The 22,806-nt window shown below is 34.1% G+C and overlaps 1 protein-coding gene across 1 annotated transcript; it reads right to left on the reverse strand.

Moving 5' to 3' along the window:
* Positions 1-849: 849 nt before the first annotated feature.
* On the reverse strand, positions 850-2,352 carry LOC146998154 (uncharacterized). Its single transcript, XM_085812462.1, has 3 exons — positions 1,635-2,352; positions 1,198-1,557; positions 850-908 (listed from the first exon to the last, which is right to left on the reverse strand). The coding sequence occupies exons 1-3, from the start codon at positions 2,350-2,352 to the stop codon at positions 850-852; spliced, it is 1,137 nt and encodes a 378-aa protein (XP_085668588.1).
* Positions 2,353-22,806: the final 20,454 nt, after the last annotated feature.

A 22,806-nucleotide genomic window follows, 5' to 3' on the forward strand; every position in this document is an offset into this window, starting at 1 on the left:
ACATAAGTTAGCGTATATATAAACACTTTTATTAAATGTTTTAATATTTTTCTAAAAGTGTTCTTTCTGTTGTTTAGTTTTAATCTTTTGTTAACTACATACTCTTTTTAACTAGAAAATAATAATTGAACATAGTACAAAAATACACAATTACCACAAAAGGGTGGCAAGTTTAAGAAGTTAATAATGTAAGATTGAATCCTTATATTTAAAATAATAAATAAACGGTAAAATTAAAATACTAAACGTAGTATGAAAATACATAATTAAAATAAACAGGCTGGAAACATTAAAAGTAACGAATTCACCTGTATATTTTCTGACTGAAGATTCATTTCTTTCCATGATTCATTTCTCATTTCTGCAATATTCTTTACCTGAAAGGGGTGATAAATTATCCTTAACAATAAAATGTTTTCTGGTAAGAAGTAGGCTGGAAACCTTTAAATTAATCAACTCACCTCTATGTTTGTCAATTTATCTGTCAAAATTAGTTTTCTTCTTTCTTTTATTTATTTTTTTGGATTACCTAATTTGCAATAAAGTTTTTTTTACTGAAAAATAAGTAGGTAAACTTATACTAATAATAACTAAATAAATTTTACAGTTGCTTTTACTGAAGGAGTAGTATTAAAATAAAGTGAAGCACTAATTTGAAACATAAGCTGTGAATGGTTAAAATTTTGTCTTACCTCTGTCATAGTATTTCATGACATTTTGGATCTGCAGCTGTGAAAGAAAGTTTATTTTAATGAAGGAATAACAAAATATATAAAGAATAGCTCTCACGTCAAAATAAAAGTTGAGAATAACTGAAATACACATTTACCTCTTTCTGTAAAAGATATGCTAAATTTTCGCAACATTTCCATCCTTTTGTTTTCTGGGCTCTGTTTTTTGGTTGAATTCTAAAAGGAAATAAAAAATAACAATTTCATGTAGTGAAAAACAAAAAGGTATTAAATCAAAATTTGTGGACCATCTGAACATTTACACAAATTATAGTAAACAATTTACTTGTATGCTTTTCTTATCATTTATTCCAGTTTTAAAACTTGGTCTGTGTTCCCTTACTCTGAAAAATAAGCACATAGATTATAATGGTATGTAATTTAATATTTAAATGCAATTTTTGTATGTATATATATGTAAATAAATAAATTATGTCAAAAATAAAGTTATATTTGTTGCTTTTACCCCATTTATCATCATCTTCCTGAATGAATGGTCTATCATCATCTTGTCGGGCTGATTTCTTTGGAGGCATCAGGTCCTCAATTCCTTCGCTTTCTGATGTTGGTTCGTCCAACATTTTAAGTTCAAGGCCGACTTTTCCATGGCCTGGATACACAGCTTTAATGTCCTGTAGAAACTGAGCAAGTCTTTCTCCATCATAAGTAAAGGGCTTCAAGCAGAACCGCCTGTAATAATGTACAGCCATGTACTGCGTGCAAATATCATCTGTTCTCTTGCTCTTTATAGACCTCTTAAAAAGTTTGTTTTCACCCTCAAGATCATTTATAGTGTTCTGTTTATCATCGGGATCTACGAATACGCCTGTAAATAAAGGATTAATGAATGTTAAGGATGGAAAAAAAAATGTCACTCATTAAAAAAAAAAGACACATATTTACCTTTCTTGTGATTGGTAGTTTTATGTGTTGCTGCCGGAAATAAATTTTCTATCCTTTTATATTGTGGAGCAGAGTCAGTGTATATGAAGGTGGTTTCTGGGTGAACATGACGTTTAATGTAAGGCCACAAATGCCTTTTGCTTTTTCCTTTAACCTTGAAAAATAATCCTTCTTTGTCTTCTTGACAGTAGATGCCTAAAACTACGATGGTCATATTTTTGGTTACCCTGCCGCGGTTGTACTTGCGGCGGGTCAAAAATGTTTCATCAATTAATATAGATTTTCCTTTACCACCTAACATTCTGCTATGATGAGAGGCAAAAATTTCACATACCTCACGACAATATGATAAAAAGTCAACAATAGTCTCATTTGCAATTACTAGTAATTTTTGCTTTTCCCTCCATAGCTTTAGCTGCTGATTTATGTAACTGAAACTGTGATCTAGAACAAAGTACACAGTTATGACTAAAGCTTCCCTTATTGGGATTTTTGTACCCTCAAAAAATGTATTTTCAATGGGGTTAATCATGCCAGAGCAGTTGTTGCGATTTCTCAGGCTGCAGACCCAACGCCATCCGAGCTTTGATTCCTTTCTCTTGTTGCTTCTCATCGGTGCCTGGCACTTGGGGCAAGGTGGTGCCTCATCCTCTCTGGGAAGAAGTCCAGCATCGGTGGCAAACTCGAGTGCAGCTGCCTCTGTATTAATTAAATGCATGTCAGTAATTAAACAGAAATATTTCAGTTTTTCATGCAAAGAAGCCATATTCAAAAAAGTCAGTACAGTGACAGAAATAGTTTAATGAAATTTATTGTTAGAAATTTCAGAAACTTGGTAATTATGCAAAAGTCAAAACTATCAGAAATAAAAAAGTTTAATAAAGATGAAAAGTAATTATAAATTTAATTAAACAATATAAGTTCATTATAGGAAGATAGAGAAGTGAAAAGTTCAAACTAGAAAGTACTGTTACAAAAAAAAAAAAAAAAAAAAGGAAAATAAAAATAATAGTATTGATATGTATCTATGAAAACAAAGTATTAAAACAAATTTTAAGTGAAAAATAATATTAAAAAATGTAATGGATGAAAATAGATTAAAAGTAAACTTAGCTTTGGCAAAGTCCAAACCACGTTTTCACGTAAGTACCGAGGTACTGATTTTTTTCAGTACCTGACAGACAGACAGACAGCTGCACGGGCTTAACCGCGGCAAAATACGATCGCGAAAAATCTTCTTTTTTAAATTTATTTAAAATATTTTCGAAAAAAAAATATTTTACTTTACAAATAAATGTTTTTCGGTACATATGTTTTTTTAAAACATTTTTAAACAGAGATGCAGAAGAATAATAGGTATTGTTATTTTTGTGTGCAGATATGCGTGCGTGATGAACTAAAAAATGATTTTGAAGGTTTCGTGGCATATTTATCCTCTCAAAAATATGCAACTTGCTCAACTTTTCGATTTTATTAAATTAAATAAGGCCTATCTTTTTTTTTTTTTTTTTTTTTTTTTTTTTTAAGCACTGACAATGAAAGCTGTTATGTTCTATTTTTGCGTTTTTATCCCAAAGCGCGTTAGCCCAGAAGGGCTATTAATTTCGTTTTCGCATTTTGCGTTGAACTGTTTCTACCGAATATTATCGCTGTGTGTTATATTTAAAGATATTTAATAATAAAGAATCAGCATAAATATACGTATGTTTAACGTACATAACATTTATGCAGATACTGTGATAAAACAACGGTACCTACAGCTATGAAATTTTGAATATGTACGTCACCACCCGAATATGGGCATCTGAAAGCTCAAATTTGTAATTTGTTTTATTAACTATTTAACATTTTGTAAAGCATTTATGTGTTTTTGATTAAGAAACTCGACGATTTCTAAGCGAGCAATGGCAACACTGTTCGGCGCAAGACTGTCTATCGGAAATTCTAAAGATATGCTCTTCTTTTAAATGTTTTGTCATATTGCTACTTAAGAGAGAAGACAGTTCGGATGTACAAAATTTCGCATGTCTGTTGATTTTGAAAATTCATTTCTATTGAATTTAACAATTGTTTTCAGTTGGCGAGAGGTATACATCTCTGTTGTACACTATTATTGGTAACCTTTAATTGTTGGTTATTTGTTACATTTTTTTGTCTTTCATATTGCCCTGGCTGCATTGGAAATTTCGTGGTTTTCCTCGTGTGTATACGAGCCAGTACAATTAAACTAATGAATCATATCACTTAAATAATGTGAATAATTATAGAATTATTATATAAGTGTAGAGTAATTGGGTTGGTTGTTATGTTCACGAGTTGTGTGTAAATGCGTGGCTTTGTGTGATTATGTAATTAATTAATGAAGATTTCAGCAGCGGCCTGGCGGTAAAGTGTGTGAGCACTGGTAGTTCTGTCCGAAGTTCGAATCCCGCTAATGCGCCGGTTGCTTGTTATGTTCACGAGTTGTGTGTAAATGCGTGGCTTTGTGTGATTATGTAATTAATTAATGAAGATTTCAGCAGCGGCCTGGCGGTAAAGTGTGTGAGCACTGGTAGTTCTGTCCGAAGTTCGAATCCCGCTAATGCGCTGGTTGCTTGTTATGTTCAGGAGTTGTGTGTAAATGCGTGGCTTTGTGTGATTATGTCATTAATTAATGAAGGGTTCAGCAGCGGCCTGGCGGTAAAGTATGTAAGCACTGGTAGTTCATCTCATTACACATATACTAGCTACGCATATATACATTATAGACAGTGGTGTAACTAGAATTCTTGGTCCCGTATGCAAAATAATTTCCTGGGTCCCTAAACCAATAAATTTAATGTGCTTAAAAATAAAAATTAAACTAAAGAAAAGAACGTGAAAAGTAAAAAAAAAAAAAAAATCAAGGATTCCTGGAGCCAATGTTTTCATGATTTTTATCACATCTGGATTAATTGTTAAAAAATAAAAGCACGTTCTCAGGGAACCATTTGAAAGTTATGCAATATGAAGAAAGAGTAAAAAGGAAAATATTTCCCCTTTGCTAACTGGTGAAATGCAAATTTGCTTTAGTCTGGGTATTTGACGTCAGATGATTTTAATTCTGTAATTTAAGACTTTTTGTGTGCGTGCGTGTGAGTGATAGATAATTGATATTGACAGACAAGATAATTGATAAACGTACAGAAAAAATATTACATCAATAGATAGTACTCTGTGATTTTACTCAACTTACGAACATAATTTATGCAATAATATACAAGTACATTTGTTAAATATAAAACATATTTATCATAAACTTCATAAAGAAAACTATTTGAATATACAATTTTAGTAGAAAATATGTAATATTTTTGCTGTCCTTTTAAAAATCCTTTTGGTACACTAAACTACTTGAATACATCATTTTTATAAAAAAACATGAATGCTAAAGATTTTTCCTGTTTCTTTTTAATTTTCCCTCAGCCCGTACTGCTGTTCTTCTCTAATTCCCCCCCCCCTCAATAAGTGTAATTATAACACTGGTGACCGAAATTCATCATAAAGACAAAAATCTTTTTTATTAAAATTTGCGTCTCCTAACCTTCATTTCCGCAAAATTATTTATCAATACCTGGACGTCCATTTTCACAGCCAAGTCAACTTCAACGCTCAATAGTGATAGGTTTAACAACCGATCTCGTATCATAGTGTTTCTTAAATATGTTTTTATTATTGAAAATGACCTCTCGCTCGTGGCTTTGGTTACAGATAATGAATGATAAATACAATATAAGTTAATTGCACTCCCGATTAACTGCTTGTCATGTCATAGTATTTTACCATTGCTAATTTAGCTAAATCCTTAACGGATTTCAAATTTTGGATATCTGTTCTGAAAGTATTTATAAATAATAAAAGTTGTACTTCCAGTACATTAGCAAAGTCTTCTTTATATTTTTTTCTGTATTTTTGAAACATTATTAATAATTTCCGTATTTGTTAACAATGACAAATATTCGTGATTTTCCGCATGTGTAACGTTTATGAAGTATGTTGTGGATGCATATGTGAATAAAGCGGGCGCAGCCCGCTTAGACCGCTGAACACTGGTAATTCTGTCCAACGTTCAAATCCCGGCTAACGGGCTGGCTGAATGCGTGTTTTCTTGATTTTCCGCATGTGTATGATGTTTGCAGTATCACCGTTGAACGCTGGTTATTCGGTCCAACTTACGAATACCGGCTAGCGGGTTGGCTGCATGGGTGTTTTCGTGATTTTACGCATGTGTATTGTGTGCGGAGTATCTTCTGGATGAATACGTGAATAAAGCAGGCGTAACCCGGTCAAAACCGTTAAACGCTGGTAGTTCGGTCCAACTTTTGAATCCCGGCCAACAGGCTGACTCTATATGTGTTTCAGTGATTTTCCACATGTGTATTGGGAATGCAGTATCTTCTGGATGCACAAGTGAATAAAGCGGGCGCAGACCGCGCAAATCCGCTGAACACAGGTAGTTCGGTCCAAAGTTCGAATCCCGGCGAGCGGGCTGCCTGCTTAGGTGTTTTCGTGATTTTACGCATGTGTGACGTGTATGCAGTATCTTCTGGATGCGCACGGGAATAAAGCAGGGGGACCCCGCGCAAAACCGCTGAACCCTGGTAGTTCGGTCCAACTATGGCATAACGGTGATCACGTCAACAATTAAAAGCGGGCTTCAGCCCGCTAGTTATTAATAATTTCCGTATTTGTTAACAATGACAAATACGGAAATTTAAGTTCCAAAAATGAAAACATCATTGCGATTTTTGTTATTCCAGTCATTCTGTATTTTAACTGAGTATTTAAAATGTCGAGAGCAGCATAAAAAACTGTTACTTGAAAAGACATTTCGGAATTTTCAAGGCCTGTTATCCTCACATAACTCATCAATATTTTCTTGTTTTTATTTTCTTCTATTTTTCAAATTTAGTTTCTATGTCCCATTTATTTTATATACAAAAATTTGTATATAAAATTTGTATATAAATTTGTATATTTGTATTTTTGTGAATATACAAGAATTGTATAGTCAAAACTCTGCTTCTTTCATAATGTCTTCAAACTTCTTTCTCATATCTTGCATATTAATAGAAACGCTTTTTACATGTTGGTGAGCTCCATTCAAGTCGATTGATTTTCGATTGTCGAGTCGATTGATTGATTGATAGATCCTGCAGATACAGCGCAGGACGTGTTTAAAAAATTTTGTTTTTAATTTTTGGCATTTTGCCAGAAATGTTTAATAATTTGTAGTTAAGCTCATCGACACAACGTATATTTCAAGATGAGAACTCACACTCTGTCACATGGATTTTAAAAGTAGTACACATAAATACTTGTTTTATACTTCCCTAAACAAGTATAACGTTTAGTTAAAATAAAGTTGTATGAAACAAGTTTTGCGTACTTTGCAGAGAAATGCGCAAAACTTCATTTAATGAAAATAGGTTTGTGGTGGATCAAAAAGCAAAAATCAATTAGGTTATGCGGATATATTTTAGGAGCATTAATATTTATGATTATTGTTATCTGCTTTATTTGCATCTTGAAAAACTATTAATGTCTCAGAAATTAATGACCTCAGATTTCCAGTTTTTACGCTGCTTATAAATTAAGCAGTATCAATTTTTTTTATCTATCTATCATTAATTTATTAAAGACAAAAATATAAAAAAATAAATATAATGTATGGGAACATATATTAACGGAAGCTATTTATGTCTTAGAAAAGTTATGCAGTGGTTCTGAAATGAAAGATAGTAATGTACAAAGGGATTATATGAGTGAAAATCGCTTCATTTATTATTAAAACGTATTAAATAAATTTTTTAATTTGCGAAAATTATTGAAATATTGTAATAACGGGGGAGAATTCTTTTCTGAAATATTCCATTCGTTTGTGTGGTGAAAATAGCAATGTAATTCGCGTTCTTTCAAATGTTGAAATGCAACTTAAAACCATTAGGTCCAACGCTGCCATTGATATGCTTAATATTTTCAGTAATTAATTTATCGAAATTTACGAAGTAGTATATACTTTTAGTTGTGTGATACCATTTTTATTATCATTATTATATTATTATTGACGGTTTCACGTACTGTATTGACGGTGCTGTAGAAAGTAAATTAAAAGCAAAAGTAAAGTAAATTGTAAAATTTAATTTCAAATAACAATTAGAAAGGCGTTCTTGCCCTCCCACTTATTAGTGTAAATAACAGAGAAAAAATCTATCTGCCTTTAACTTTGCCATTTGGTAATGTCAATCGTACTTCTAAATCCAAACTTTTTCTGTCCCTAACCATGCCTCTTCGTGCGACTGCACAGGTTGCAAGTACTGTCGTTTATTACATTGTGAGAACTATACATTTAAACCTGCAATTTCTTCCTTATTTAATGATAGTAAGAGATTCAAGATATGAAAAAAATTAAACGCTACGGAATGACTTGCAAAGTTCATTCCAAATTAAGTATCAGAATCCTGCCTAGTTACTTCTCTGATTTATAATTTTCGAGTTGTGATTGCAAAAAGAGGAACATTTTCTTAAAGGGTGGGTCGCCTTTTTATTTGCGTACGCTCCGATTAAGTAGGAGACACCGAATTTACATACATTAATTTATTATTTACATTAATAATTTATCATTTATTTAATTATCCGTTTTAATTCTAAAAATAAAAATGAAAAGCAAAAGGGAATTAAAATTTTTTTTATTGAAACTCCAATTACGAACAATATATGTAAAAAATGAAAAGCAAAAGGGAAAACCATAAAAATAATAATTAATCTTCTTATAATATTTAATTATCCGTATATATGTAAGAAATGAAAAGCAAAAGGGAAAAAAACATATAAAAATAATAATTAATTACATTATTATTTATTTATAATTATCGGTTTTAATTCCCATTTAACATTATTATTTATTTATAATTATCGGTTTTAATTCGCATTTACCATTATTATTTATTTATAATTATCGGTTTTAATTCGCATTTAACACTATTATTTATTTACCTACGCTCCTATCAAGTAGGAGACAAACTTCTCAACTTCTAACCACGCAGCAGAAGCGAAGAAAAATGGTCACGTGACCTTCAATATGAGCACACAGAAGTTTTCCCTAAATCCCTCCCGATACTCCGGATTCTACAGTAACCTAAACGTCAGCAGAAAGTTGTCGGGGTGGGTAGCCGGGTTTGGCGGAAATCGCCACCACCGGCCGCCGTAGCGAGGTCGCCAAGAGCCGGTTATCCGAAAACTGCCAAAAGTTTTCTTTATATATGCAAAATTTCTTTCTCGTGTATCATACATATAAACGTGTATGTGTATTCTACGAAAGTAAACATGCATATTTGTGTATTGAAGTATAAATCATTATAGCTCATTAATCTCTTAAATATTATTAATACATATACAATTATGCTTTCATGCATATTTTACCTGCAGAAATTTAAATTGTGTTTCAGTTTATGTTAGCAATGATTTAAATGAAAATTTATAGAATGACACATATAAAAGTAAAAGTTAATTATTTTAATGTTAATGATGAACTTTGAATTTCATATTCTAGTAATGTTGAAATTTCTGTGTGTGAGTCATTTCCTGTTAAACTATTTAGAACTGTTTACAGTGGTTCAGGATAGTTAGCATAAAAAATTTCCAGTTCAGAAAATAGGTATGATGATCTAGTATGAGTAATAGTATAAAAAGTATTACAGATATCAAATCTTTTCCACTATACAATAGCATGCACCAAACAATTTCTTATAAAATGATATACATACCATTGTTACTCGCTGAGCACAGTTAAATGTTTTTTCTTATCTTTTATAGCAGTGTTCATTTTGAAGTAAGTATTAGTAATAAAAAGTTTTTAAAGTAGCTTAAAAAAATTTATCCATGGTGAAAATTAGCTAATGATGAAAGTATTTTTTCTCACTTGAAGTATCAAACGGGCACATGTATCTTTTTCGAGAAAATCTGTTGTTCTGTAATGTAAAACACCCAAGTATTTGTTCAGTGATAAATATTGATAGGGAAGAGACTTTTCATTTCTCAGCCATTATTCAAAATATGATGGCATATAACTAAATAACTTTGGAGTAAATTAAACAGCGTGCACAGACATGTGTATACAGATATACAGGTTAGCAAATAAAAGCAAGGACAGTGGATTTGTATCAGTTCAGTAATTTATTAGATTGTTTATGTATTCCTGTTTTATTTATAACAAGCTTTTATTTAGTAGAATAAGAATGTGTAGAACATTTAGTAGAATAAGAATAATACATGAATACACAGCCTTTTAGTTGCAAGAAATAAGATTTTGCATAGTTATTTAAAGATGCAACCATATTTATTATCTCAAACATATTCTACCTTAGTTGTATTTCTGGGGCAAATATGCATTAATTCTCTTACCTATTATTACGTCATTATAAAAATTTGATTTTATCGTGTTGCTTATATGTTCGTAACTAGAATTGGTGTCGATTCTATGCAGTGTTGATACCTGTAACTATAAGCCTCATCAAAAATATATGCATATTGGATGCCTCATCAGTGCTAAGAAGATTTAGCGATTTTTTTTTTTTACTGGCACAATCTCAAAATTTTCAGTGCCAGTATGTAATTGTTTGCATACAGCACTTTTACTAAGAAAATTATAGTACATATAAAAAATGCTAAGGATAATAAAACCTTTGGTGACTCCAGATATACATATTGATTTGATATTATCTGATAAACATTGTAAATGAATGAATAAATTTGTCATTAAAATATTTCGGAGGAGTAAAAATACATTAAATCATTAAATGAAGAGGCTAGATGAAATATTCAAATTGTCCAGCTTCTACATTTAGTCTGAAAAAATATTAATTCTTTGGTAAAAAATCTTTATTTATAAGTGTTGCAAATCAATCTTAAGTTATTTTTTAGAATGATATATAAAAATCTGCATGTGTATCGTGTATGCAGTGTCTTCTGGATGCATATTCGTGCAAAACCGATGAACACTGGTAGTTCGGTCCAACTTTCGATCCCGGCGAACGGGCTGACTCCATGGGTGTTTTCTTGATTTTACACATGTGTATCGTTTAAGCACTATCTTCTGTATGCATACATGAATAAAGCGCTAAATCTGGTAGTTTGGTCCATTTTCGAATCCCGGCAAGCGGGCTGACTGCATAGGTGTTTTCGTGATTTTCCGCATGTGTAACATGTTGGCAGTATCTTGTGAATGCATAACGTCAATAAAGCGGGTGCAGCGCAGGTAAAATCGCTGAATACTGGTAGTTCGGTCCAACTTTCTAATCCCAGTGTACTGTCCAGAAATTGTGGATGCATATGTGAATACAGCGGGCGCAGCCCAGGAAAAAAAATCGCTGAACACTGGTAGTTTGCTTCAAATTTCAAATCCCGTCGAATGAAAGCGGGCTTCACTGGTAGTTCGGTCCAACTTTCGAATAAAGGCCAATGAAAGCAGGCTTCAGGCCGCTCAAATGGTGGGCTTACTCGCTAGCAATCATGCGAGCTAGCGTATATCTTGTGATTGCATACGTAAATCAAGTGAATAAAGTGGGCGCTCCACGAAAGCATCCCTTCCCTCATGTAGCGGGCTTGCCCGTTAGTGATATATAAAACTGTCCCTCTCTAGCTACATCCCTGAAAGTAAGCATTCATTCAAATATTTAACAAATAAATTTGATCATATTTTATGCATCATGCAGACTATATTTCCAGCTCTTTCATTTAAGTGCAATTTATTTTTAATGTATGAACATGAATACTGTACAAGATTAGTCACTTATTCATAATTTAATTCAGTTTTTATATAAAAGTTAAAATTTACCAGGCAATTGCTTAAAAAAATAGTTTAATAGATGTTGCTGTAATTTAACACTTTTGATTTTAATGTTTTCAGAAATTTGCTAAATCAAGTTTATTTTTGTGTGACCTTGCATCAAAGGCACCGATAATAAATTTGTTTTGGCATTTAGTGCTAAAATTTTTAAAGAAAAACTTATTATTGATGTAAAAGAAGGAACAAATTATATTTATCTTGGTAATATGTCTTATGATATGCTTATTTACGGTGTCATGATATTGCAGTAACTTAACGGGCATTTCATATAACTTGTTTCTTAAGTTGCATAACCTGTTTTCATAACATTTTGTTATCAAATATATATAAAAGGTAAATTTCTAATGAAATATTCTTCATTTCACAGCAGTGTTATTTACCGTGATATAACGTGTGTTCACATTTATTATACGGTTATGATCATTATTCATTACAGAGCTTTATATATTTGTTATATACATTTAATTTATATCATTATGTTTTACATGATTTTGCTTTTAGAATATATCACAATATATATTTTGAGTTGCTAATAGAACTACAGTGGTTCCCAAAGTGTTCGTAAACTTATGATTTTCATTGAAATAGGGAAAAATATTTTATATAATTTTGTTACAAATAGATTATAGGTCTTATTATTAAAGTCTCATTCAGAAAGTTAATTAATGGATATTAATTAAAAGTAAACTTTCTGAATGAGACTTTAATAATAAGACCTATAATCTATTTGTAACAAAATTATATAAAATATTTTTTTAATGTAGTGAAACTTTATTTTTAAGAAATTAATAATCAAAAAATGACAAACATTTTATCTCAAAAAAATGAAGATCTTCATTCTAAGAACTTAGTTGGAGGCTATATGCCTTAAGGGAGGGATGCCTTTGTGGAGGACTTTATAAGGGAAACTGGCTTGTATACAAGTTACACATGGGGTAAACCACGAAAACACCCATGCAGCCAGCCCGTTCGCAGGATTCGAACCTTGGACCGAATTACCAGTGTTCAGCGGCGTTACCGCTCGGCCGCTGGTGGTCTTCGCGGGCGGTAATTATGTGAATTAGGATGCTATCATACCGCTCACCCGATGGCAAAAATATAGAAAAGGCAAAGGTTAAATTCATTAATTCTAATCAGAATGCACTAGCAAAGTAAAGCACTGTGGTTTTACATAATTTCTGATTAAGCTATTGAAATCGTACAAACTGTAATAATTCTTGCATTTAAACTTGTGTTCCAAATTAAGATTTAACTTGAAATTAATGTAGATAATTACTGAGAGAATTGAATTTTTGTAGTGTACTTTACGTGAAATGAGATCACTTGGGGTCATGTGATGTGAACCAGCGAATCAGGATGTTTTACCATGAAAGCATAGTAAATTCTTAAATTAATGTCTTTTTGCAAATTTATTGGCTTTTTTACAAAATTTTAAATGACATACATTTAAATGTTTATACCTTTAAAATAAAAAATTCTTAGAACTAACATTTGTCTATATTTTTTATGTGTATACTGTGTGTTGTCGCTAATAAAGTCTGCTTGGCAAGATTTGCGCTGGCGAAACGGAAAAGTACCAAAATTTGCATTCTATAAAATCGTACTTTTTAAATGATAAAATTTTAAAATCTACAATCTGAATATTAGAATATGGTTGGAAAATTACCATAAAATTTCTTGTTTCTACCAAAACGCTTTTAATATTCTGCGATGGAATGGGATAGTTCTTATGAAAATTATATTATGGTACTGGAAATGGCTTCTTGTTTGCTTAAGAATTATAACCAGATAGTGAAGCTCTTACAAAAAATTTTATCTGATTAATATAATTTATGCCTTTTTTACAATGAAATGGCTGTTGTATATAATGATTGTAGTTGTTTAAGAGGTATGTTATATTTTCCCATGAAACCATTATGGCATACTAAAATTCATTTGATAAGTTTAATTTATTTTTGGCTGTTGGGTATTATATTTCTGTGTAAATACATTATGGTATACTGATGATTATCGTCAAACTCCTAATATTTTTACTCTACTTTCGACCATTTTTGGCTAATAAAAACTGATAACAATGTACATTAGCCCCAATAATAGATAAGCATATCAAAACGTACTCATAAATTCTCGGTGGTTTCATATAACACTGAGAAATCCTTAATAAACCACTTTTATCTGTTGATTATCTAACCAAATAAATAGCATCTGTTCCTCCCAAATTTCCACAAATAATTTTTCAAGTTTTTTTATATGCTATATCTCTATAGTTTCTGTTGATCATGTAACTTAAAAAGAAATATCTGTTACAATAATTTTTGAAAGGGCAATATTTCCATCAATCTTCTTGACTGACAAGAAAATATGTAGATAATGTGTGGAGTTATTATAGCATAGGGAAAAACATGACACCAATTTTACAACAAATCTGGGCTAATCTTTGGAATATGGTAACAGGTAGTTTTGCGACATTTTGGTAAGGCGATAAAGGTTACTAGCTAGGACTTTAGCAGTGTACATGGATACAGTCAAGAGTGTGCGCAATGCCGTTTTTGTGCAATTCTGGGATGTTTTTTTAAGTGAAAATAGGTCGACGTGTACATGGATGATACCGCGTATGTGCAATTCGTAAAAACGCGGCAAGCAGTGGATGATTCTGCCCTTTGTCCCAATTTCACACCTAATCTTCGTCATGATTAAGCACTTTTATTCCATAAAAGTTCTAGCATAAGCGTAATTCGGCTAGCAGATTGTTGGAAATGTTGAGTAAAAAAAAAAACATGCCTTTACTTCGTGAAAACAAAATGGCGTTCGAACAAAAACTAGCAGGTTGCTGTAGCAAGGTTGGTCACCAAATTTTAGCCAAAAAATCGCCAAGTTACCATAATCCAAAGATTAACCCAAATCTGAAATTTTGTTTTGTGAGTCTCTGGTTAAACTAAATGCTATAATTTATTTAGGATAAAATAATTCTTTGGCATAATGTAATTCATATGATCTATGTTGCTACAATTCTGTTTCAATACAAGACCATCACATCAGTGTAAGATTTCCTATGTGGAGACTTTGTTTCTAATCTTTGTGTAATATAATACAGAGAAGCTCGTACTGTGAATTCGTAGGTATAATTTATTCTTCTATTAGATTGGAATGGACTCGGTGTTTTCATATAGAATGTTTCATATTCAAAGTGTTAGTTCGGTGTTTCATATTCAAAGATGTTGAAGTTCATACAATGTAATTAATTAATAGACATATCACACAGACCCTTTTTAATAGACTTATTCTTGAATTTTTGGCTCAGATATAAAGTTATTAATTAAAAACAGCATTAGAAAAGCAAAACTGATTAAAAGAACACTTCCATTATTTTTAAAATTGATATATTTAAATGCTTGTGTTCATATAAAAACAACAATAAACACATTTCTAAATAATGAGATTATTAAGAAAATTTGGAACATTTATAAAGGTTTGCAAGGACAACATGATCGATTTTGTTATAAATCACATGGTTTTGACATGTTTTGAGTATGCTCCTGCCAGATTGGTAGAAGCCTGGTGATCCTGTTATGAACAAATCTTAACAGATAAAGATATAACATGTGAATATAGAATCTAAAGAAAAGGTAAGGTTAGATTAGGCTATTTGAATATGGCTAAGCACATTGGTTATCAGCCTGAAGAAGAATGCTTTTATGAAGAACTTTATAGGGAACACTGGTTCGTATTCACAAAACACATGCAAAAAAATAAAAACTGCACAGCCGGCTTGTTCACCAGGATTTGAGCTGAGATTAAACTACCAGTATTGAGTTGTTTAAACCACTTGTAGGACAAAACTAAAGAAAATGCTTGTAATATCATGTAATCAAAAGTTAACTGCATGTTATATGCCAGGATTGCTTTCTCAAGTACTGAGGTAGGTAATACTTAATCTGCTTTTTTTTTTTTTTTTTTTTTTGAAATGTTTGGTCATGGTATTATTCATTGCATGTATTTTCTATAATACATACAGAATATTAATAGTTCTATAACAAGTGTCTTTTTTTCATTTTTAAGTGCTTTGCCTGTTGATATTCTCAAAATTGCATTTGATGATTAGTGCTATCATGTGTATAATAAATACAATAGATGCATATAATAGATCAATATATTTTTAGTATACATATAATGATTCAATATCATTTTTATGGGGAAAAAAAAGACACTTTTGACTGCACAGATTTTCTAGAAATCCCAAGTAAAACACATATAAAATCATTTGTTTACAATCAGTGAACGTTAAAATCAGCTACCTGTCACAATACAATAAAACAGCGACACAATTTCCTACAACAGCCAGCAGTTCCTCCTTTACGTGAACAAGAATTTTTTTTGGGTTTTCATCCGCAGAGAACCCGTTGGCGCTTCGGGAAAGAACACTAGACCGTCAATCTCGGAACGCCTGCTATTGTTAGCTGGGCGAGTTCAATATACGCAGGTGAGAGGAATAGAAAGGAAAGGTTCAGGAATGGTTTCCAACGGAAATAATTAGATCGTGGAATGGCTTTCAGTGGGTACTACGGAAAAAAGGGATATTTTCGCTGACTTATTCCCGAACCGTGGAAGGAGTTTCACTGCTTATTTTTATGCTCCATGCGTTATTGAACATTTTGTTGTACGCCAAATTAATTTTTATCAATTTATGAAACAAAACAAAAAAATACTTCGTAGAAAAATACGTGTTTGCAATGTAAAACTGTATGCTTATTTAAAATTTGCTTAAAGGCATAACGTTTTGGCGAAATTACATAATTTTGTTTATTCCAACGAAATTTAATATTTATTCGAACTCTTATTACGGTAAAGTAACAGAGTATTACATGAAGTTACAATACGTAACTGCAAAGTTTTTATTTACTTAACGTATTGTAGAAAATTGTAACTCTAAAATAAGGGGCAGACAATCAATAAGAATAATAAATAATACACTTACTAACGAAACGCTAGCTACCCTCACAAAGCAGGAGCCCGTTCATAGTAGGCGCTCAATCAGGGAAGGACTGAAATTCCCTATACTCAAAATCCCTTTCTCTTTCTCCCCTTAGCTCATCCCTACTTTCACGTACCATACCTACAAATCTTGGACTCTTCCGGCAAACAATAGAATTCGTTCCGGGATTGAGCGCCTACTGGAAAGAACCCTTTGGTGCCGTTGCAGTTTTACTCGCCAAGAGCCGAGCCGTAAGCGTGATATTTTGTAAACGTGGTTTTTAGTGATGTAAATTCAAGTTAACAGACAATGGTAGTAAAAATTCACAGATAATAAGTATGTAGATATAAAACTAACGGGTTAAACGTGATATACGAAAATAAATTTCTATTAAATTCAAGTTAGCACAGAAAACAATGTATTAAACATATGGCGTTCCGACAGATACTTTGTAAGGATCTTACGTTTTACTAACGTTTATTTTATTTTAAATCTTTACTATCACTTCTTATTTTCTACTTCCGGCCAGAATTATAAGCGTGAAGGATTTTATGCAAAGTTTGTCTGGCGAACGCCAAGTATTTAAGTGTGGCCTTTTTGCCAAGCGAGAGAGAGGAAGCAGTGAGACAACGTAGGCCGCTTACCTTAGGAGTTACGCAGTTGCTGTTTGCCTTCCAGGCCAGAGGTTTTAATCCTCTTGATAAATTAAACGTATTGTAGTGTTCACAGTTTCTGTGCTACATACGCGTCCTGTTATTATAAGGCCAATCTTCCACGTGTATTATTCTAAAGTTAAATTAGAGTTTAGTTTTATTTTTATACTTTTACGTTAGACCCCGAGTGGCGGGTCATTGTATTCCGAAGTACGGAAGTTATTGTATATAGAGAAAAATAAAGGGTTTTGTATACCCTTCGTCTGTATCCTGTCTACTTACTACAATTAGTGAACATAGCTTTAGTAAGCTCTCTGTTCCTAGTCAGGTCCTTGTATGTTCCCGAAGAAGGTTAGAGGGAACATTGAACCTGATAGTGGCGCCCAACGAAGAAGAATAACCATGGCCGAGTTTCAAGAAGAACCTGTGCTGCCTGCAGAAACGGCTCAGAATCCAGAAATGCCAGCTGCCGCCCTGGAAGGATTCGGTTACATCGTCCAGACCATGCGCGCTTCGATGAAACCAGAAGCAACGTTTAATGGAAACTCACCGGTAACCAGTTTTTTGGAAAAATTGGATGACCACTTCATGCTCTACCCCGTGCACGAGTTTCAAAAAGTTACCTTAGCTACCAGCGCTTTGAGGGGCCAAGCGCTTAACTGGTTCAAATGTATCGGCAGAAGTCTCTTGGGTCAAGCAGGAAGTCCCACCTATACTTACGAAAATTTCAAGACTGCCCTACTAAAAGCCTTCCCTGTTGTAAGGGATCGTGCGAAACTAGAAACGGAACTTTTTAGTATATATCAACAAAGAATCGAAAACCTCTCGAGCTTTATTTTAAGAAAAATTCACGTTTTCAAGCTCTTGTATGGAAACCGTCCGGATCCTGAAATAATTCAAGTGATTTTGCCGAGGTTACTGCCCCAAGTGCAAGACTTTATTGAATTAAGAAATCCAACTACACTGGAAAAGTTATTTGAGCTAGCAATCCAGTTTGAAAGTAGAAGAACGGCGGACGTCGAAAGAAGACGCCAATATCAACAGCGAAACCAATTTGGTACGCCAAGACTACAGCAAACTCAAACACATGGCTACGGAGAAAAAGCGAATCAGTGTGCAAGGAAACCCGAGCATTCAAAAACAGCCGGCGAACGTCGACAGTTCAATAGCAACCCAGAAAAAAATTCTCAAGGCCAGGGGAAAAAGAAGGAAAGCACGGAAAGGAAAAATAATTTAAACTAAAACGGATTTCTGCTGACGAGAGGGTGTGGAAATCCGAAGGCCACGAAAACCCCTTTTCCTACAAGTTAAATACAGTAATGGTGAAAAATTTGACTCTTCCGAAGATTGAAGTCTTGGCGAATAATATCCCAGCCACCGCACTCCTGGATACCGGCGCGCAGTGTTCCTGTGTGGCAGAACAGTTTTTTAGGAAGTATTTTCGCAAATACCGCATATATAATGCGGATAATACGACAGTATTAGCGGCGCAAGGAGAAAAATGTAAGTGCGTAGGTAAAGTACCTTTGTATATCCGTATCAAGGACGAACAAATAAAGGTGATGTTTTTTATAGTAAAGAATCTGCAAGCACATTTAATCTTGGGGATAGATTTTCTTTCAGACGCACAAGCTACACTGGATTTTAATGAAGCGTCCCTTAAGCTGACAATGAAATCAGTGCGTGTAGAAAAGGCTGAACCGCCAAGGTTAAATCTTGACCACCTGCCTAATGACGAGCAAGATAGAATCCGACAAGTAGTAAGTGAATTTGCTTCGTTATTTAGTGATATTCCAGGATTTACTCAGGTTACTAACCATAGTATTGACACCGGAGATGCATTGCCAGTTCGTCAAAAACCATACCGGTATGATAAGAATAAGGAAAAAATTATAGAATGGCATATTACTGATATGCTACGTAAAATGATCATAACGCCCATCTCAAGTAGTTATGCTAGCCCGGTGGTTTTATGTAAGAAAAATAATGCCTATCCTTTGGAGCATCCAAAAAGGTGGAGATTCGCTATTGATTACCGTAAATTAAATTCCATAACGAAATATCCGGTATATCCGTTACCGATCATAGAAGAAATTTTAAGGAACATAAAATCAACCAAATTTATGACGACTTTAGACTTAACGACTGGTTATTTTCAAATAGGGGTGAGGCCTGAGGACGTGCCTAAGACTGCTTTTATAACCAAGTCTGGCACTTATGCATTTTTGCGTATGTCGTTTGGCCTTTCAGGGGCCCCAGCAACATTTCAGCGATGCATGGACATTGTGTTAAGACCTGTTCTTGGAAAGTCCACATTTATCTATTTAGACGATATCATTATTACTAGTGATAATCTAGACCAACATATACAGGATTTAAGACAGGTGTTTTCTTTATTAAATGAGGCCGGTCTAAAAGTTAATGTCGAAAAGTGCAAATTTGCAGCCCCTGAATTAAAATATTTAGGTTACAAAATATCGCAAAAAGGGATCGAGACAGATGAATCAAAAATAATCGCTGTACAAAAGTATCCGACTCCAAACACGGCAAAGAAGCTCTCTTCTTTTCTAGGACTTTGTTCCTATTATAGGTCCTTTATAAAAGATTTTGCGGCTATCGCTGAGCCATTGTTAAAATTAAAAAGAAAAAAGGCAAGATTCTCGTGGACGGCCGAAGCCAATAGTGCTTTCGAAAAATTAAAACAAGCATTAACGCAAGCCCCTGTGTTGAAATTTCCTGAAAAGGATGAGAATTTAGAAATTTCAGCGGATGCTTCGGATTATGCGGTAGGAGCGGTACTTTCGCAAAATCAGCAGCCCGTGGCATTTTTAGTCGAACTTTAAATCAAACACAAAGAAACTATTCCGCGACCGAGAGAGAGGCACTTGCAGTTCTGTTAGCAGTGCAAAAGTTCCGAGTCTATTTTGGAAAGGCGCCGATAACAGTGTACTCTGATCATGCGGCGGTAACTAGATTGTACTCAGGGAAAAATTTATCCCCAAGGTTAATAAGATGGGCACTCAAGCTGCAAGAATATAATCTGGTAATCAAGCATACCCCCGGAAAGGAAAATATCGTAACAGATGCCCTATCAAGAATTAAAATAGATGAACAAGGTAATACCGTAAAGGTGGCAATGCTCACAGCATGTACAATAAATTCCCGAGAAACTGTAATAACCGAACTGGGTAAGGATCCTGAGTTTGGAAGTATTTATGAGTATTTGAAGGATCCTGAAAATTTTAGCCACCAAGATATTGTGGCGATAAGAAATAGGGCGGCCCATTACGAACTAATAGATGGTCTATTATTTTATACAAAAACTACGAATCCCAACAACGAATTTCGACCTGTTATCCCAGCTAGTCTTAGATTAAATATCCTGCAGGAGCTCCATGACAGCCCTTTAGCTTCTCATGCTGGTATTCGAAAAACTATCCAACGCGTACGCGAGGCAGTCTACTTTCCTGAACTGCAAAAGTTAACAAAGGGGTATGTCCAGTCCTGCCCAACATGTCAAGCAGTTAATTATATTAATTTCCGCCCGGCCGGGTTTCTAAATAGTATTAAATCCGAATTTCCAAATGAAATAATTGGCATCGATTTATTCGGCCCTTTCCCAAAAAGTCAGTTAAATAAAAGTCGCTATCTCCTTGTTATGGTTGATCATTTTAGTAAATGGACCGAAATTTTTCCCTTAAAACGAGCCTCCGCGAAATTAGTTACTGATTCTATTTTAAATAAATATATTTTAAAATACGGAGCGCCCCTAAAAGTTATATCGGATAATATTCCTCAATTTGTAAGTAATATATTTGAAGACATGTGCCAAAAACTGGGCATACGTCATTTAAAAATGGTCCCGTATCGGCCGCAATCAAATATAGCGGAACGGGTCAATAGAAATATAGTGAAAATTATCCGTAGTTATGTTAAAAATTATCATAAAAGCTGGGATAACTATGTCAATGAATTTGCTTTTGCCCTTAGGACCGCAAAACATGATACAACGGGCAAAACTTCTGCTGAGTTATTTCCAGGCAGAAAGAATATAACACCGTTAGATAAATTATTTTATGTGCAACAAAGAGCCCCAGAATTTAAAATGGGTGATATAGAAAAACTAATAAAAGAAGCAAAAAAGAATACGGAAGTAGCACAAAGAAAACAGAAGCTCTATTATGATTTGAAACGACGGGGAGTAACTTATAAAGTAGGGGATGAAGTTTTAAAAATTAAGCATTCACTTTCTTCAGCACCAGAAGATAAAACTGCCAAATTTTTTCCACGATTTGAAGGACCATATGTTATAGAAAAAATAACTCAAGCTGTAGTAGTGTTAAAAGCCAGAAATGGTGAAACCTGCTCCGCAAACATTGATCAAATCAAACCCTACTTTGATCGTAATAAAATGCAAATATTTTCAGATCTTTTGCAGAATCCGGCACGGCAGACACCGCAGGCACAAGCTCCAGAGGTGGAAAAACGACAAGTACAAGGGCAAGCCATTAAGAGGCAGGAGCAAGTGAAAAGAAATTTCCCCCGCGGAAAAATTGAACGTAGCAAGGAAAAGAAGCCGTTCCACCGTCCAGAAAAGAGAGTTCACGAACACCCCCAGAATGAAGAAGGGAGAAGGACGACGTATGTGAAGAGAACCAGGAGAAATGACGGCAACTATAACCCGGCTTTAAAACGGAAGATCTACTCATCCGACAGAACTCTCCGCAGCAAAAGTCGCCGAACTGCGGAAGGGCCATCAGCGGCGGAGGAAAAAGTATAAGGAAAGTTTGAACGGCCAGCAACGAGGTCCAAGCAAGAACACGGAAGAAATTTCCCGGTTCCGCCAAGACCAGCTGCCATCAAACGGGAAAGACCACAAGCAGAGGAGAAAAGGAAAGTATTCAAGGGTGGCCGTACTGGTGAAAAAAGGAAGCTTCCAGAGGAAAGCACTGAAGGGCGAGCCCGTACAAGAAGGAGGATAAACCAAACTACTATCTGCAGTACAGTCGGTCACAAAAGTATTCGAACACCGGTACTCTATCAGAAAATGACAAGATGGCGTTTTTTTAACTCTTTCTCTCTGTGTGTCGTGTTATTCCATCCTAGGTTTTCTTCTCCCCCCATCTTGGAAAAAACTGGAAAGAAATTGGTCACGATCTCTTTTTGAATGGGGAGATGCCATTTTGAGAAAAAGCTGACGACCCTATATTGGAGAATGAACATGACCGCTCTACACACCCTTTCACTCTCTCTCTCTCTGAATTGGGAAGCCATTTTGGGAAAATGCAGACGACCCTATCTTGGAGAATGGAAATGAACGCCTCTCCCTCTCTCTTTGAAATGGGAAGCCATTTTGGGACCCTCTATTCTTGGGGAGGGAGAAAACTGAAGTCTGCACTTCGCTGTCTCTGAATGCGGAAAGCCATTTTGGGAAAAGCGGACCCTCTTCTTCTGATCCTGGAGAACTGGAAATGAACGCTCTACACGATCTCTCTTTGAATTCAGAAGGTATTTTGGGACCTTCTAATGTTGGAAAACTGAAATGGACGCTCTACGCTTTTTCTCTCTCTCTCTCCCTTTGAGATGAGTAGCCATTTTGGAGGATTCTCCACCACCATCCTAACCTTGTAAAACTGAAATGAACGCTCTACACCTTCTCTCTCTCTTTCTCTCTTTCTCTGA

This window comes from Stegodyphus dumicola, chromosome 3 (assembly GCF_044657685.1).
Source record: "Stegodyphus dumicola isolate Sdum_Otavi_A_Nest chromosome 3, ASM4465768v1".
In the NCBI taxonomy this organism is placed as follows: domain Eukaryota; kingdom Metazoa; phylum Arthropoda; class Arachnida; order Araneae; family Eresidae; genus Stegodyphus; species Stegodyphus dumicola.

What these genes read in the sequence shown, in the direction of transcription:
- LOC146998154 (XM_085812462.1), bottom strand. Translation starts at nt 2,352, where the DNA reads ATGCATTTAATTAATACAGAGGCAGCTGCACTCGAGTTTGCCACCGAT. An exon ending in AACTACCAATCACAAGAAAG is followed by an intron (nt 1,558 to 1,634) that starts GTAAATATGTGT and finishes CTTTATTTACAG; the next exon opens with GCGTATTCGTAGATCCCGAT. An exon ending in GGAAGATGATGATAAATGGG is followed by an intron (nt 909 to 1,197) that starts GTAAAAGCAACA and finishes ATTTCCTTTTAG; the next exon opens with AATTCAACCAAAAAACAGAG.